General features: G+C 37.1%; 1 protein-coding gene across 1 annotated transcript in view; it reads left to right on the forward strand.

The window, feature by feature from the left end:
- The window catches only part of LOC138336890 (uncharacterized), a 46,780-nt gene extending 27,973 nt beyond the window's left edge, over positions 1 to 18,807 (forward strand). Inside the window, exons 11-15 of the mRNA XM_069286508.1 lie at positions 662 to 1,047; positions 1,493 to 1,721; positions 2,036 to 2,119; positions 7,970 to 7,975; positions 9,724 to 18,807. Coding sequence (XP_069142609.1) covers positions 662 to 1,047; positions 1,493 to 1,721; positions 2,036 to 2,119; positions 7,970 to 7,975; positions 9,724 to 15,555 — 6,537 coding nt within the window. The 3' untranslated portion in view covers positions 15,556 to 18,807. The remainder of the gene's footprint in view (positions 1 to 661; positions 1,048 to 1,492; positions 1,722 to 2,035; positions 2,120 to 7,969; positions 7,976 to 9,723) is intronic.
- Positions 18,808 to 19,444: the final 637 nt, after the last annotated feature.

Consider the following 19,444-nt stretch of genomic DNA (forward strand, 5'->3'; position numbering starts at 1 on the left):
GGCGTGAAACCCCGACGTTTCGTGACGTCACAATAGAGACATTGACGTTGCGTTTTGATTCGGGAAAAAAAGAATCCCTTGAAAAACCACTATAATGTTACATTTAAACAAACTTCATTTTATCAAATAGAATATAAAATTAATTATTAGTATTGTAATGTATGTAAGGGTGTGATTGATTGTGTGTGTGTAAGTATGTATGCATATGTATGTGTGTCTATGTGTCTGTGTGTGAATGTAATGGTTATGTATGTATGATCGTGTATGCGTAGATATACAATGTGTAAAAAGGTGATCGCATAAAAAAAGCATTGAATTAAATGATATTAGATATAGATGATTAATTGTAATACCAATAAGATTTAAAAATAAAAGAATTATAAAAAAAAAAAAATGAGTATTGATGTCACTATTTTTTAATTTTATCGGGTTATGATACGCGGATTCACACAGTTTGCAAACAAATTTTTTTTTCATACCCCGATAAAATTAAAAAATAGTGACATCAATGCTTACATACAATGGCAAAGCCACAAAACTGTTTAAAGCAAAACAAAACATGTGGAAGAATATTTTTGTGCAAAATTTGTAGTTTATAATATGAATTTTTTCTAACACTCTGTTCATTTTGATTTTCATAAGATTTTATTTTTTCTTACAGGTTGAGCAATCTCCATTTGTTGAACGACTATTGAAGAAAGGTTACGAAGTCCTGTACCTCGTAGAGCCAGTTGATGAATACTGCATACAGTCCTTACCTGAATTTGATGGAAAGAAATTCCAGAACGTTGCTAAGGAAGGTCTTAAACTGGACGGCGACAGCGAGAAGGCAAAGGAAACAAAGGAGGAACTACAGAAGGAGTACGAACCCCTGACTACATGGCTGAAGGACGAAGGGCTCAAGGACATGATTGAGAAGGCCACTGTCTCTGAGAGACTGAGCCAGTCACCATGTGCTCTGGTCGCTAGCCAGTACGGCTGGTCAGGAAACATGGAGAGGATCATGAAATCTCAAGCCTATGCCAAGGCTAAGGATCCCACTTCTGAGTGAGTGCTGTTTTGTCTCTTCTTCGATTATAAGGTGTTGTGTTTCTGGCACTGATAGGTTTTAGGGTCTATGTCCTATTAACAGCCAGGGTCATTTAAGAACGTGACAAGTTTAGTAGGTGGACAAAAGGCGGAATACCCAGCAAAAAACCACTAAACTATTCTCTGTACCTTACAACTGACCCGAATATATCTCGGAACTCGGAAGTGGAGTACTAGTGGTGAATTGTTGGAACATCTTTACTAGTTAGCCATTGTGACCTTGATGGGGATAGCAATTGAATCAAAAGTCTTAGAAATGACGGTTGAAACATACTATGTTAGAAATGCTTTTTGACCTAGTTTAGGTATATTGACATAATAGATACTCAGTAATTCTAGATTTGATAAGGGTTTGTAATAAAATTATATGTTTAAAATTGTACTGTTTTTCTCTCCTCATCAGTTACTATGCAACCCAGAAGAAAACCCTTGAAATCAACCCCGGTCACCCTCTCATCAAGGAACTGAAAACTAAGGTAGAGGCAGAAGATGAGGGTGCTAAAGATCTAGCTCTCATTTTGTACGACACCGCCACCCTCCGATCTGGATTCGCAATCAAAGACTCTGCAACATTCGCCAAGAGAATCGAAGCAATGCTGAGAACATCTTTAGACATTCCAGCAAATGCTGAGGTAAATTATAGATAGATAGTGACAATCACAAAGTCTTTTTAGTCATCAATGCTAGATAAAAAAAAAATCCATGTGGTAAATTTCGTAACCAGGATTGTATAGACTTCCCTGCTGTGATAAGTAAATGTTGTTCATAAATACCTCCTTGACAAACACATTCATGATACTATTGAATCTTTTTTACATTATCGTTCTCATGTACATGCGAGACATGGAATTTTTCCTACCCTTTCTCTCTCACTGTGGAAACAGAAGTCTACAATTATTAACAATCCCCTATCTTCAATGTTGATTATTTTCATTGTTGAATCCAGGTGGATGAGTTACCAAACTTTGAGGAAGAGGAAGCTGCTGGTGATGAGGAAGCAGAAGAAGTGAGCAGTGAAGATGCTGAACAGGTAAGGCATGACATATAGTCTCATCGTCACATAATACATACTACAGCAAAGGTCGACAACAAAGAGACAATGACCTTCACCTTTAACAACGGTGTTAGATACAGCATTCACCTCAGACAACCTTTGTAGTTTCTACATATAAGTTGCATCAGGATATTGTACACAAACAACCTCTGTAGTTTCTACATATAAGTTGCATCAGGATATTGTAAACAAACTCATTTTATTAATTGCAGAAAAACACTAGTGAAATATGAAAAAAAAAAATCTTCAATAAAACAATCAAAAAGATACAGGGTTTGCAAAAAAATAGAGATACAATTTTTCATTTCATTTGGTATAAAAAATGAAAGTGAATACCAACAAAGGTACCAGAAAAATTTTGTCGACTAAAAAACAATTAACTTGGGTATACATTTTACTTTGAAGCTTTCAAAAACTAAATCTTTGATCAATAACGTCAGGAAAATAAACTTAATAGAAATTTGATGTATTGATAACAACCTCAACATATTAAGACTTTACAAGAATTTTGTTTCTAACTGCCATTTGCATGTCATTTGACCTGTGACGTTTGATGTGTGTGTTATTTCCATCTCCCATCATACACCATGCTGCTTTGCCATGTTCGGTTTGTGTTGAATTCTCCAAGTTTGATTTGTGTTGGCCTGTGAAGGTCAAATGTTTGCTAGTTCACTGCATTTTGAACTCATATGCAGAGGGAGAGAAAAAAATTATCAATTTAAAAAAAAAAAGTTTTAACATTTTTGCATGATAGAAATAGAATAGAAATGAACACCGTAAGAGAAAGTGCATGTGAATGTATAGAAATTTATCAAATTTGAGTCGATGCACAAACTGATACCATAATTTTGACATATTAGAGATTTTACTAACCTAAATGAAGATTTTAATCAATGGGTAGGGATGTGCTAAGTTGAATGATACCAGGCAAAGACTTACTGTGATGGGAGAGGAAATACATTATACACAGGCTGAACGTTGTCCCCTCTGTCATAACTCATAATGGACCATTCCAGCTATGCTATTATGACTTGGAATAGTTCATTATGATACTGTTAGGGGATATTATCTTCCCTTAGATCTTGAGGTCTCTATTTGGCTAGTGGTTGGTGATGGCAAAATGGCAGTTAGTTCTTTATTTATAAATCAGAGTTGAAACATTTTTATGCTGATTAAGTCAGAGGGATATATTGATACAGGTTCACATCAATATTGGAAATTGTTTTATGGCAGTTATATTGTACTCTTTGACATTGTAGAAGGAATAACTATATATAGTCCTATAATCAGCTTTAAAGGCTACAGCATATTCAGAAACACACAAATCTACACACATGCAAATGAAATACTAGCAGACTATATAATTATACATCACAAGCAATTACATATGCATTTGGATAGTGTTGTGATTTTCGAGATCAAAAGATTTCTTGTATGATAAAAAAACATTGTCAAAGATATTTTTCAGTTGTTTTAGAAGTATTGTGAATTATTTAGAGGACATTAAGTGGTGATGTAGTAGTAACAACTAGTCCTACTTACTATAATCTGTATCTGAATCCACTGTACAATAATGAATATAGTGTAGAATGTTCAGATTCTTGTATTTTACGGAAGTGAAAGCTTGTAGATCTGTTATTACACTCTGTTTAAATGATATTGGTTGGTAGGGGTAGAGGTTAGCAGACTTTGTGGCCCTGTGAGTTGAACCTGTGTGTTATGTGCCATTTCTCCTATCTCTCGTTCCAGAATGAAGATGCGGAAGAAGAAGGACATGACGAGTTGTAACCAAGAGATCAATTTAGAATAACTTATTATTATATTTTAGCATGACAAGATATCAAGAAGATAAACAATTTTCATCATGAAACTTTGAAAACGTTTTAAGTGTTGCAATATGATATCTTCAGCTGATTCTCACCATGGAATGAATGTAATATTTGTGTTAACATGTTGACTGAAAGCGTTGTGATTGAAAGAATGTTGACATTATCATTGTTTGTGTGTGCGATGTATATGAATGTGAAAGAATAACGATCATATTAGTGCAGGTTTTCTCTTGAAAAATATTGAATTCCACTCTGAAGTGCAAAGTATTTTTTTAACTAAAAGTATTGAAGTGTTTGAAATAGATTCATATAGATGATTGTACTTGCAGCACAAAAATCGTATTCGCAAATCAATTTTCTTATCTGCTTTAGATTGCTTTAACTCGTACGATTGTGATATAGTACTTAAAAACCCCAAATAGTTGGTTTAATGTTGTCCGACTGATATGCTTGTTGTTATGGGAACTGTGAGTTATATAAATTTTGATTCCCTCAACTCACCTTAAAATATGCATCTATGCATGTATTTTGTGTTATTAACCGGATAAAATGTTGGGTTTACGATGCAGTGATTAGGGTGTTACGAAGGTTGTTACTATAAATAGAATCAAGGGAACCAATTAAATCATCATTCCAGGTATAATAAGTATGGAAGTAGGACTCGTTACACCTGAACTATTAGGTACTTTCTATTATACACCATTTACTTTGTGCTAGCATTTTGTTTTTGAGCTATAAACTGTTTGTGATCTTCAGGAATAAACATTCACATTTTGTAATAAAATGTTTCTTTCTTTTATGCATTGTATTGTGTTGAATTCTACCAAATTTTCCTTGTAATTCCTGCATGTAATTTTGAGATTTGAATTATATACTGTATAAAGGTAAATTTCAGGGGTGATTTATTTTTGCTTTATGCCAGTTTCAACTAAAGTCTACGAATTCTTAACACCAAGGAAATTCAGAAGTTTATTGACCTAAAAGAATAACACGAATAAGTGTATAACAATATTTGACCTTCGTAAATATGCCTGTATGGTAAACTGAGAAATACTTACTCCACAAAATTAAAACGCTATACAGTACGGTATACATTTAGCATTTTTGGAACCCGGATTTAGCAAATGCAACCAAATACTAGGTTTTTTACGATCAGAATTTTCCTGAAATTTCGTTCTTCATCTTTTGTGACTTTGAATCACAATGACCTTGTTTTTGATACATTTTACCCTGTGACTTTGAATATTGGCCAAGGTCATATGGAATAGATAGCTTGTTAATTACTATCTTATGATTCTGACACTCTTTGTCAGTGATACCTTTTGACCTTGAAAATGGTCAGTTTATTTTTTTAGCCTTTGTGACCTTGACTGAAGGTCAATGTTCTTCATTTGAACAGACTTTGTAGCCCTTCATCCCAGTATCCTACCAGCAAAATATCAATATCCTAACTATTTTGGTTATTTAAGCACGATGACTATAAATCATTCTGATCCGTCACGTCGGATAACAAGAAAACCCTACATACTACTATGACTTATAAGACCTATCCCTTAGAACAATAATTAAATCTGATTTTTAAAAAAAACGAACACAAGGCTGGGTTTTAGATACTCTAATAATTTGGGGCGAGTGGTGGCCGAGTGGTTAAGATGTCCCAACATATTTCCACAAGTCCTCCACCTCTGGGTTCTAAGTTTGAATCCTATCTGGGGCAGTTGCCAGGTACTGGCCTTTGGTCAATGGTTTTTCTCCACGTACTCCAGCTTTCCTCCACCAACAAACCTCGCATGTCCTTGGATGACCCTGGTTGTTAATAGGATGTTAAACTAATAAAAACAAACCTGTCTCCTGGTGGCTTCAGGACCTATTTCCTTACATAATACTCTCTCACTGAAGCCTCCATAGACATCCTCACTTGGTCATATATTAATCACAACAACAGAATTGAACTAGACCTCTCGTTGATGATTTGCATAAATACTTTTGATTAAATGGAATTTTTACACAGGCCCTGACCAGAGGACAAAAAAAAAACCAATTCCTTTTCTTGAGCTTGAACAAGCTGTATAAGGTCTCTCACATTTTCGAAATTACAGGGGTTACTATCACTGTCGTTACGACCACAGTAACCTCTTGAGTATTGAGGATGGGTGTCTCAGTGTATCTTTCGATATTTCTATAATTCATATTTTGTTGGGAGTACAGAATTATCTCAAAAATGTCTGTGACGACCATAAGATTTTACCGCGCTCCTTTCGGCCGATTTTCCCTGAATTATTTCGAATGCTTCTGGTTCGTAATTATATTCATGTTTATTATATTAATTTCCAGTTCATATTCTTTATTTTACACACGTTTCCCGAGATTATTCTAATGTTTAACTTTGCTAAACTGACGAGTAAAACCTGCGATTTCACATGTGAATCACAACGTCTCAAAGGATGTGCTTTTGATATGTGGTTATTTTCATCTGAGAATTCAAAATTTTCTTGTATTAAACTTTTTTTCTCATATATATTTTTGGAAATAGGAGTTCATACCATAAAAGAAAATGGAATAAAAACATATGTCCATGTGCTCGTTTTTGAGCTATTGTCACTAAAAGGTACCGAGTTGACAAAATATTGGATTTTATGGGAATTTTGCCGGTTATACCACTGGTGTATAGGTCGCACTCCCGATTTTCAGGGGAAATGTAGCAGCTTATACGGTAAGATACGGTAGCTGTATCTAAAGCTTGGTTCTTGACTTCCGAGTCGGTACCACAAATTGGAAAATTGTGAAAAGCTTAAGAAAGTGAACAAGTAAAAATATGAACCCACGTAAATTACTGCAACCATTAAAAGTTTTTATGTATATTCGTACGGGAAATGACACTGAGTGCTGTATGCATTACTAAATTTGGTCTAATATTAAGTATTGAGTATTATGTTGCCATGCAACCCACACCATCTAGACAAAGGGTAAAAAGCATTCCCAATGGAGCTCAAGAAAAAGGTTATTTGAGAACGTAAGGAAAAGGCCATTAGCAACCAAAAGCTACGGAGAACTAGTAGAAGATAGCAAGCTGTTTAAACGTCTACATACAACAAACGGAGCATCAAAAGTAAACAGAGGCAATTGAAGAATTAAATATGGTGCTCTGAGATTTCACACGAAACTCCTCGCACGAAAAACAAAAGACCAACGAGAATGTTGAAGTCCACAGATGAAATTCCGTCGCTATTTGGCATGCATTCTTTCTTTATACATATATCTCTGTTTCGTCGAGGGTCAAAAACTGACAATTGACAACAACAATGAACAGGTTAGTAATACTTTAAAATAACAAAGAAGTAAGTTGTGGAATTGGTATTGAACATCATGCATGCTACACGTATATTAGTAACAAGAATTACTTCATGCATAATCACTTATTTTCAGTAAAATGAAGTAACGCCGATATTACGTTTCAAAAATGTATTTGTGGGCCTTTGATTTTAACGTAATGATGTTTTATACACTGTAGACATACACATCATAAGTACCAGAAATAAAGATATCGCATACGTGGAAATTATTTGTAGGTTTTGCTCTTAGCCACGAAACTAGACATACAAAGAATCGTCAAAAAGTGTAATTAGCAACTACATATATATGTAAAAGCCATCGCGATTTCAATTATAAAAACATTATGAAAATATAGATTTTACAAAATAAATGCATTCACTGGTTTTTTTCGGTTTTTATTTTTTGTTTTGTTTTTTTGTTGTTTTTTTTTTTTTTTTTTTTTTTTGTATGCTAATTGGAACATGCAAGTTTTTAACCCTATCCGGCATGCTAAGTAAAAACAGACACTTATCATATAGTGAATTATATTCTTTTACTCGTACATGTAATACCTGCATGGTCTTTTTTCAGCATGTCATTTGTTAGGTTAAGCAATATTAAATGGTCTTCGCTAGTTTTCTCGACCTATTATTGTATTGCAGAACCATAAACTAATATCAAGGAGAAGTTCGTTCTCTCAAAAACTTCGAGCTTACTCCAGTTTAAAAAATGATCCTGTTATTTAAAATCAAGATTGGAAGGCATACTGCTATTTCCTTTTTACCCCTGTTTTAAACCTTTTCACATAGAGCAGCTTTTATTAGCATCCAATAATTATTATGCATAGCCTAAAATCATCTCAGCATTTGGTACATATTAAATTGTAGTCTTGTGTCCGAACTCAAAGTGGTTTTGGAAAATCATTTTCCCAAAAGGTTATAATGCGGGCAAATACAGCTAGGGGATCAAAATTACGTCGATAATTTAACGTTGCTTTAATCTTTTAGAAATAGATAGTTCAAAAAGCAAAAAAAAATAAATAAAAAAAAAATAATAATAATACGACAGACAATTTACAGAATAAATCACTGACATAGCAAGGTCTAATCACCTCATCACAGTATATGAATACTTTCACTTTCTTTTGTTATCCAAAAGTTCACATGTTACTACAAATTCTTTAATTTTAATTAATTGAGAAATAATTCAATTTTGCTTCTAACAAGGATTTTCATTGGCTTAAAGTTGTATTGCTGCTAATTTCACTGTAACGATATGTAACTTAAACATTTGATATTTAAACATTGACATGTAACTTGATGATTTAGCTCCCCAAAAGCATATGTCGGCCTATAAGAGAGCCAAAATCTAGGAATCATATATTCCTGGTTTTGAATAAAGCGCCTTCAATCACCGCCATGTTCAGTGACTTCGGGTTTTGTCGGATTCCTAATCGTATCACGTGACTGACGTACGACACGACCTGCACGTGGTGAGCCAGGTAACTAGCGTAAGCACACATGTGTTTGTTTACGTTTTCCTTCTGGCCTTTATGAGCAAATCATGCTAGTATGAGTATTTGAAACATCCAATTTACACATTACCGTAAAATGTTGTGTGTATCAAATATTGTAATGTGCGAGCATTATTTTCTTTGTAGATAGAGTCTGATGAGGTCGACCACATATTTTTTTTATGAAAGATTATTGATATTTTCTCTTGGTTTCACAACTCTCGTTTTAAATCGAGATTGTCGCGACGATGTTCGGAAGAGTTCGGAATGATTCGGCATCTTTCGAGCCTATTTTTCACGGGTACACGTTGAAAAGATTTGTTACTTTTATAATTAAAGATACTTCCAGTGCTGCAACTTTATAAAAAGTGGTAAAATTAGAAAGTTTAAACCTCAAACAGACGGAGAAAAATATGTATAACACTTAAACAGTTTTCACTATGACCAAAAGAGCGAAAGTTATAGACCATACAACTTTAAAGGTTTACTGTATCAGCCCATAAAAGGGACAATGACTTCGCCGTTTGTCATGTCGCTTATGATTGGGTGAGATAACGGCGTAATGATTTCATAGACAATGTTGGAGAGATTATCTTTAGTTAATTGAATTATAAGGATTAATTTGAATATTTTTTCATGTTATGGAGATCGATATAACACAAAATTCTGAGTGTACTCTCGTCATAATCTGCTTCGCGGTATATTTAGAGTACACTCAAATTTTTGTGTTATATCTCCATAACATAAAAAAATATTCAAGATCATCCTTAATTTATTCCAACCTATGAAAAATCATAACGGCCATTTACTAAATAAATAGACGAAGACAAGTTTAATGTAATTAAGTGGGAATTTCGACAGCGTGTAATAACATCACATGCTTTGATGAAGGAATACTTAGAACGCAAGTTTTGATTTTATTTCAGGAAACCTGTACGAGCTGTCACGGCCGGAAGCTGCTGTGGTTTGGAAAAGAAGAGGACAGCGACGGCGATGGTATTCCAGACAACGAGGACAACGACGATGATAATGATGGTATTCCAGATTCAGAAGATAACGACGACGATGGAGATGGAAAACCAGACAAGGAGGAGTACTGCGATAAAGATGGCGGGTGTAAAGGGATGAAAGATTCCGATGGAGATGGTATCCCGGATCACTTAGACAACGACGATGACGGCGATGGTATTCCAGATGACAAAGAAAAGGACACAGACGGCGATGGGATTCCGGATTATCTCGATGATGATGATGATAATGATGGAATTCCTGATCATTTAGATGACGACGATGATGGAGACGGTATTCCTGATGATGAAGAGGATAGCGATGGCGACGGGATTCCAGACGGCCAAGACAATGACGATGATGGTGATGGAATTCCAGACAAGGAAGAAATCGATACAGATGGAGACGGTGTACCAGACTATTTAGATGATGATGATGACGGCGATGGAATTCCTGATTATTTGGATGAAGATAATGATGGCGATGGCATACCTGATAACCTCGAAGATTCAGATGGTGATGGTATACCCGATAGTCTCGATGACGACGATGATGGCGATGGTATCCCTGATGACAAAGAAAAGGATACAGACGGTGATGGAATTCCGGATTATCTCGATGACGATGACGATAATGATGGAATTCCGGACCATTTAGATGACGATGATGACGGCGATGGTATCCCAGATAACCAAGAAGACAGTGATGGGGATGGTATTCCAGATTACTTGGACGATGATGCCGATGGTGATGGTATTCCCGACGATAAGGAGAAGGACACAGACGGTGACGGAATTCCCGATTATCTGGATGATGACGACGACAACGACGGTATCCCAGATCATTTAGACGATGACGATGACGGCGATGGTATTCCAGATGACCAAGAGGACAGCGACGGTGATGGAATTCCAGATCATTTAGACGATGACGATGATGGCGATGGTATTCCCGACGATAAGGAAAAGGACACAGATGGCGATGGGATTCCCGACTATCTTGATGACGATGATGATGGCGACGGTATTCCAGATCATTTAGATGACGATGCTGACGGAGATGGAATCCCTGATGATAAAGAAAAAGACACAGACGGTGATGGAATTCCTGACTATCTGGACGACGATGATGATAATGATGGAATTCCGGATCATTTGGACGATGATGCCGATGGTGATGGTATTCCAGACGACAAGGAAAAGGACACAGATGGCGATGGAATTCCAGACTACCTTGATGACGATGATGATGGCGACGGTATCCCAGATCATTTAGACAGTGACGATGATGGCGATGGTATTGATGACGATAAAGAAAAGGACACTGACGGCGATGGAATCCCCGATTACCTTGATGACGACGATGATGGCGACGGCATTCCAGACGACTTAGATGACGACGATGATGGCGATGGTATTTCAGACGATAAGGAAAAGGACACAGATGGCGATGGCATACCTGATTATCTTGATGATGACGACGACAATGATGGAATTCCAGATGAGTTAGATGACGACGATGATGGAGACGGAATTCCTGATAATCTTGAGGATAGTGACGGCGACGGAATCCCAGATTACCTTGATGACGATGATGATGGCGATGGTATTACTGACGACAAAGAAAAGGATACCGATGGCGACGGAATTCCCGATTATCTTGATGACGATGATGATAACGATGGGATTCCAGATGAGCTAGATGACGACGATGATGGCGATGGAATTCCAGATAACCAAGAAGACAGTGATGGTGATGGAATTCCTGATTATTTAGACGATGATGATGACGATAATGATGGTATCCCTGACGACAAAGAAAAGGATACCGACGGTGATGGAATTCCAGATTACCTCGATGATGATGACGATAATGATGGAATTCCGGACCATTTAGATGACGATGATGATGGAGATGGAATCCCAGATAGTCAGGAAGATAGTGATGGCGATGGTATTCCTGATCATTTAGACGATGACGATGATGGTGATGGTATTCCTGACGATAAAGAAAAGGACACAGATGGCGATGGAATTCCCGACTATCTGGACGATGACGATGATGGCGATGGTATTCCTGATCATTTAGACGATGACGATGATGGTGATGGTATTCCCGATAACCAAGAAGACAGTGATGGAGATGGAATTCCAGATTATTTGGATAAAGACGATGATGGCGATGGTATCCCAGACGATCAAGAAAAAGACACAGACGGTGATGGAATCCCCGATTATCTGGACGATGACGATGATGGCGATGGAATTCCAGATCACTTGGACGACGATGATGATGGTGATGGTATAACAGACGATAAGGAAAAGGATACAGATGGGGACGGGATCCCTGATTACCTCGATGATGACGATGATGGAGATGGCATTCCAGATGAGTTAGATGATGATGATGATGACGGTGACGGAATTCCTGATGACCAGGAAGACAGTGATGGTGATGGTATTCCAGATAACTTGGACGACGATGATGATGGCGATGGTATCCCAGACGACAAAGAAAAGGATACAGATGGCGATGGCATACCAGATTACCTAGATGACGACGATGATGGAGACGGAGTTCAGGACCATTTAGATAAAGATGATGATGGTGATGGAATCCCTGATGACCAGGAAGATAAGGATGGAGACGGTATTCCCGATCACTTGGATGACGACGATGATGGTGATGGTATTTCTGATGATAAGGAGACAGACACAGATGGCGATGGCATTCCAGATTATCTTGATGACGATGATGATGGCGATGGTATACCTGATCATTTAGATGACGATGATGATGGCGATGGTATCGAAGATGATAAGGAAAAGGACACTGACGGTGATGGGATTCCTGATTATATAGATGATGACGATGATGGCGATGGAATCCCCGACCACTTAGATAATGATGACGACGGCGATGGTATACCTGATGATCAGGAAGATAGCGATGGCGACGGTATTCCAGATTATTTAGATGACGACGATGACAATGATGGTATTCCTGACGACAAAGAAAAAGATACGGATGGTGATGGAATTCCAGATTACCTTGACGATGACGACGACAATGATGGCATTCCCGATGAATTTGATGATGACGACGACGGCGATGGTATTCCTGATGATCAGGAAGACAGCGATGGCGACGGTATTCCAGATTATTTAGATGACGACGATGACAATGATGGTATTCCTGACGACAAAGAAAGGGATACCGACGGTGATGGAATTCCAGATTACCTTGACGACGATGACCATAATGATGGAATTCCGGACCATTTAGATGACGATGATGACGGCGATGGTATCCCAGATAACCAAGAAGACAGCGATGGCGATGGTATTCCAGATTACCTTGATAATGACGATGATGGTGACGGGATTCCTGATGATAAAGAGAAAGATACAGACGGCGACGGTATTCCTGATTATCTCGACGACGATGATGATGGCGATGGTATCCCTGATGACCAAGAGGACAGTGATGGAGACGGTATCCCTGATCATTTGGACGATGACGATGACGGCGATGGTATTCCTGATGACAAAGAGAAAGATACAGACGGCGATGGTATTCCTGATTATCTCGACGACGATGATGATGGCGATGGTATCCCAGATGACCAAGATAATGATGATGACGGTGATGGAATTCCAGATGATAAAGAAAAAGACACAGATGGAGACGGTATTCCAGATTATTTAGATGACGACGATGATGGCGACGGTATTCCAGATGACGAAGATGATGACGATGATGGTGACGGAATATCTGACGATAAAGAAAAGGACACCGATGGCGACGGAATTCCCGATTATCTGGATGACGATGATGATGGTGATGGTATCCCTGATCATCTGGACGACGACGATGACGGCGATGGAATTCCAGATAACCAAGAAGACAGTGATGGTGATGGAATTCCTGATTATTTAGACGACGATGACGATAATGATGGTATCCCTGATGACCAAGAAATAGATACCGATGGCGATGGAATCCCCGATTACCTTGATGACGATGATGATGGTGATGGTATACCTGATGACGTGGACAATGACGATGATGGCGATGGAATTCCAGACGACCAGGAAGACAGTGATGGTGACGGAATTCCTGATCATCTAGATGACGACGATGATAATGATGGCGTACCAGATGATAAAGAAAAGGATACTGATGGTGATGGTATCCCAGATTATTTGGACGACGATGATGATGGCGACGGTATTCCAGATGAACTAGATGATGACGATGATGGTGACGGAATATCTGACGATAAAGAAAAGGACACCGATGGCGACGGAATTCCCGATTATCTGGATGACGATGATGATGGTGATGGTATCCCTGATCATCTGGACGACGACGATGACGGCGATGGAATTCCAGATAACCAAGAAGACAGTGATGGTGATGGAATCCCTGATTATTTAGACGACGATGACGATAATGATGGCATTCCTGACGATAAAGAAAAGGATACCGATGGCGACGGAATCCCGGATTATCTCGATGATGACGATGATGGAGATGGTATTCCAGATCATTTAGACGATGACGATGATGGAGATGGAATCCCAGATGACAAAGAAAAGGACACGGATGGAGATGGTATCCCCGATTATTTAGACGACGATGATGATGGTGACGGTATACCTGACAATTTAGATAACGATGATGACGGCGATGGAATCCCAGACAACAAAGAAGACAGCGATGGTGACGGAATTCCTGATTATCTCGATGATGACGATGACGGCGACGGTATACCAGATGACAAAGAAAAGGACACTGATGGGGACGGAATTCCTGATTACTTAGACGATGATGACGACGGCGATGGTATTCCTGATCATTTAGATAACGATGATGATGGCGATGGTATTCCTGACGACCAAGAGACCGATACAGATGGTGACGGTATTCCAGTTTTTTTAGACGACGACGATGATAATGATGGTATTCCTGACCATTTGGATACCGATTCCGATGGCGATGGAGTTCCAAACTTTATGGAAGAAGATTCAGATGGCGACGGCGTAAATGACTATTTAGATTTCGACGATGATAATGATGGGACTATAGATGCCTTTGATACTGACGATGACGGCGATGGTATTTTAGATGATGACGAAGACGCAGATGGAGATGGCATTCCTGACTATCTAGACGCAGATGCTGATGGAGACGGCATGCCTGATAAACTTCCGGATTCTGACGGAGATGGCATTCCGGATCATGTGGATACGGATGCTGACGGAGATGGTGTTCCGGACAATCTGGCTGACTCAGACGGAGATGGTATCCCGGATATTCTAGATGACGATGATGACAACGATGGCATTCCTGACGAATTAGACAACGACGACGATAATGATGGAATTCCAGACGATAAGGATTCTAAAAAGTGTGACAAAAATGGATGTAAAGGAGTTAAGAAATCTGTAGATGATGACGATGACGACGACGATGATGATGACGACGAAGATAAATCACAACAGTCCTTATTTTCAAAATTAGTAAGCGCAGTATCAGACTTAATTCTATCAAACGATAATGAAGAGAAGAAATCCGAAAGTGTGCGAAATTTACCTAGTCCCTCCAGGAAGAAAGACAACGGAAAATCTCAAGACCATGAACAAGAAATTGACTTATTAGATTTATTTTTCGGTGAAGAGGAAGGTGATAAAGACAGTAATGAATTAGATTCCAATGATAAGGAGAAACCTGCTTCAGGAGCGTAACTTTATGAGATAATTAGTTTATCAAAATTTTTAAATAATGAAATATCAATAAACAAAAACAGCTAAGTAACCCGTCTTTTTCCGAAATGCAGGGCTATTCACCCGTTTTAACTGGGATTGAAATGAATCAAAACAATTAACCGATATTTAATATATTGAACTTTTCCAAAAAACAAATTCATATAAATGATAATACATGTATGTATGATTTAAGTCTTTCTGGTTCTGATGTAATTGAAAAGTATAGTTTAAACATATTTTATTAGGGATTGGGTACAAGTCATCAAACTGATATGAAGCCCTTTCCAACACAAATTACTATAATTTTATTCAACAATATGAAAATGGTAAATTGATATACATCGATCCAAATTTGTCTGCGTAAAAAGTGATATGTAGTAATATACATTTGTACATGTACTTAAGAAATATTTTGAAGTTGTTGTTGTTGATTGATCTTTAATGTTTTACTACAATTTTTAATTTTATATGTTATTTGTATAGCATACTGGGAAAAGTGATTTTTTAGCGTGGTTCTATTTTAGCTATTTAAGAAGAAAGGTTAGATCATAAATCAAAACTTTGAAAGTGCAATTTTGCGTGTAATTGTGGAAAATGCAAAATTGTGTGTCAGGTTGTCAACACTATGGTCACATTCTTTAAATATTTGATATTAAGAAAAATTAACTAAATATGTTCATACAAAACGAGAAAAGTTAAGGTGCCATTTACATTCGTACCGCGCGAATCTAAACATGTTGAAAATCAGGGTGTTTTTTTTTACAGTAACTATTGCATTAATATCTTGTCCATTTTCAATAAAAAACAAGAAATTAGTCGCGGCGGTCACAGACATTTATTGAATGATCATAATAATCAATAAAAGGAATAAGTGGGAAAATAGGAATATTATTTTTAAATTGACTCAATTAACTCCACTCTAAAAAAAATTCAAGAATGTTGAAATAAATTATTTTATCAATCTTTTAATGTTTTTATATATATAAAAAAGAAAAATATCATTGAATCATTAGAATTATATGAAACGAAATATTTTTCTTAAACAATAGAAATAGATTGTAGCACTATGTATGTTTGAGTTGTTTATGGAGATTTAACCATACGTTGTATTCCTTATGTAGTCAAATGCGATTCACTGTTTTCATACATTCCTCGATGCGTCATAATCGGTAGCCTACGTAAAAGATGTCTGTGGAACTTATCACTTACTGCAAATGCGGACATTTTCGTGGGGACTTGTATTTCAATGTTTCTATGAAGAATTATATACTCGTTTGGGTTATTTTGGTTATTTATATGACAGACGTATACCATTTTCTTTTCTGTACATTTTTCTTTATGTAAAAACCGGAAATCAAACCAAATCGGCATGGTTTTTATTTGTTATCGTGGAAAATGTCATGATATAGGTATAGTATGCCTGAAGCGTTTGTCTGTATTTGGCGCAAATGTAATTATAACGTACAGACAATCCTGTCTTAGCGTCCACCTCTGTATTGAGGCCACTTTCTCGGGGTCCCAAATCATGGTCAATTTTAACACAATATGTCCCGTGTATCAAGACCATTTTTCTGTGTCCATTGGTTCTTCTTTAGAGACAGGTTTGGCTGTATGTGGTATATGATGAAAATCTACCCAATTTTAATTGAAATATTATCATTTCGGTCATTAATTAATCAATTACGTGTATTTTATAACAATACGACAGTGATAACGGTTGTCGTCATGGTAACGGTACGCTGTGCATTGTCCTATGTTAGTTCAGGTTTAGATCTGTAGATCTCATTACCCAGTGTCATTTCAAAACGGGACAGTTGTAATATCATCATGTAATGTAGCTTGTATTTCTTGACGTCGTATACATATATATATATATGCATAAACACTATGGTTTTGGTTTAAATGTGATTGAAAAATAATTCATAGCAAAAATGACATGTATGCTCATATAGAAATTAAATTGGTGGTATGTTCGTTTTCATATCATATTTTGTCCTCACACTACTTATAAGTTTTGTCAGTGATATTGACGAGTACGTATGGGATTCAGATATATGTATATGTGTAACATTTATAAATGATCATGTTTCAATTGCAACATTACAACATTGCTCAAAGATTGTCTTCCAAATGAACAGCTTGTTGTCGGTAATGCATGTATATTACCGAATACAAAATTAGATTAAATTGAGAATTCTTACTCTTATCAAGTCTATGCAAATAATTAAACAGCTCAAAATTAATGCTTGTGGTCAAAGTAAGTGTTCAGGCGCGTTTCTTTTCATAGAACTTTCGGGCTTCCGCAAACATTCGATATTCCTCGACCGGTTCCGTACCAACGGAATCTACGGACAATGTATCGGTCGGCTGCTACCGGTAAATGATGAATGTGCAATAATTTTACGTAACTTTTACTGATGTTGTGGAGCTAATTTTTTATTTTTGTGTATGGTTTATGGAGTTTTCGATGTTTTGAGTTTCCAGGTGCACTAGTTATTATTATTATGCTGATGTCTTTACATGTTGTCACGCTACACATCACGCGCTGTGTGTCAAATTGCTTCCACGTGAGTCAGAATGTATTTTCATCGATTTTATCTCCTAGCCAAAATTTTAAAAATGTCATCTCAGTTATAACACGCAAGAAGGATACTAATAACTTGTAGTCACAATCGTAGCATCCCGGACAATTCCGTCAACTCTCGGAATATAATTCCGAACATTAACGGAATATGGCGAGACGTTTACTCGTATTTTTGTAAAGTTATAATGTGCCAAACACTATGAAATACAGCAATAGCTAGTAAAATAGGGAATAAGTAATATCATTCATGGCAGAGATTAATCGTTTCGTCTGGCACGATATTCCTGAGCTGCCGAATGTTGAAAATAGTGGTCTCAGGCCATGCGTTATAACAACCTATCATTAGTATTTCGCAAGCCATTGATACCAGTAGTATATCTATAAAGTTGTGGCAATTTCACATCAAAAGTGGAAGTTTATAAACATAAACAACAAGTGTTAATGGGAAACATAACTTCACTATGGCTAGTATATGTCAACGTATATTGTATATAGGTTGCAACAATTGATGTATAGAATATAATATTTCAAAAGGATATGCAATAACGGCATATAACTAGCATTAAACATTAGTAATTTTAAGAAACCCTATTGCTAAGAAAATATTGTTCTCTTCTCTACCTTCGACAATAAACAACTGGGATGAATGTTATTGTTTGTTTTCATTGTTATCATCCTCGATACTCCAGGGGTTCCGATCACATACGATCTCTACACCCCTGGACTATTTCAAAGTAAAACTGGAGGCAACAGAACAGGTAATTTAGTCCTTTGATGTACATCAAAAGAGCCGTATAACGGTACACTGTGGTTGATTTGTGGCTTATGAAGTTGGGCGTCGCTCTCTCCGTAGTTTTCAAATATTTTTTCCATATGAGCTGCCTTCAGTTTTACTATGAAATAGTCCATGAGTGTAGAGATCGTAAGTGATCGAAACCCTTGGAATATCGAGAGTATATTGTTATCAACTTTGCGGTCTTCGTTTTACTCAGGTGCTCTGTAACTGAATTACCGTGGTTTGTGGATGGGTTGGTGATACCTACATATATTGACATTGCAATAAAAGACACCATGTTGGGAGAAAAATTAGATCTAAATGAGTACGCATTGACTTATAAGTGACGTTCTTGTGAGTACCACTCAAAAACATGGACTCGGATAAGGTATTGGTTTGGAACGCTGAACGTTACTTCTGCTTCAAAGGTAAAAACAGAAGCAAAAGAAGTGGCAACGAAGCTAGCAATAAATGCTAATTATCTAAGTGGCAACTGGATGTCGGACAAG

The sequence above is a fragment of the Argopecten irradians genome, chromosome 12 (genome assembly GCF_041381155.1).
Source record: "Argopecten irradians isolate NY chromosome 12, Ai_NY, whole genome shotgun sequence".
Classification (NCBI taxonomy): domain Eukaryota; kingdom Metazoa; phylum Mollusca; class Bivalvia; order Pectinida; family Pectinidae; genus Argopecten; species Argopecten irradians.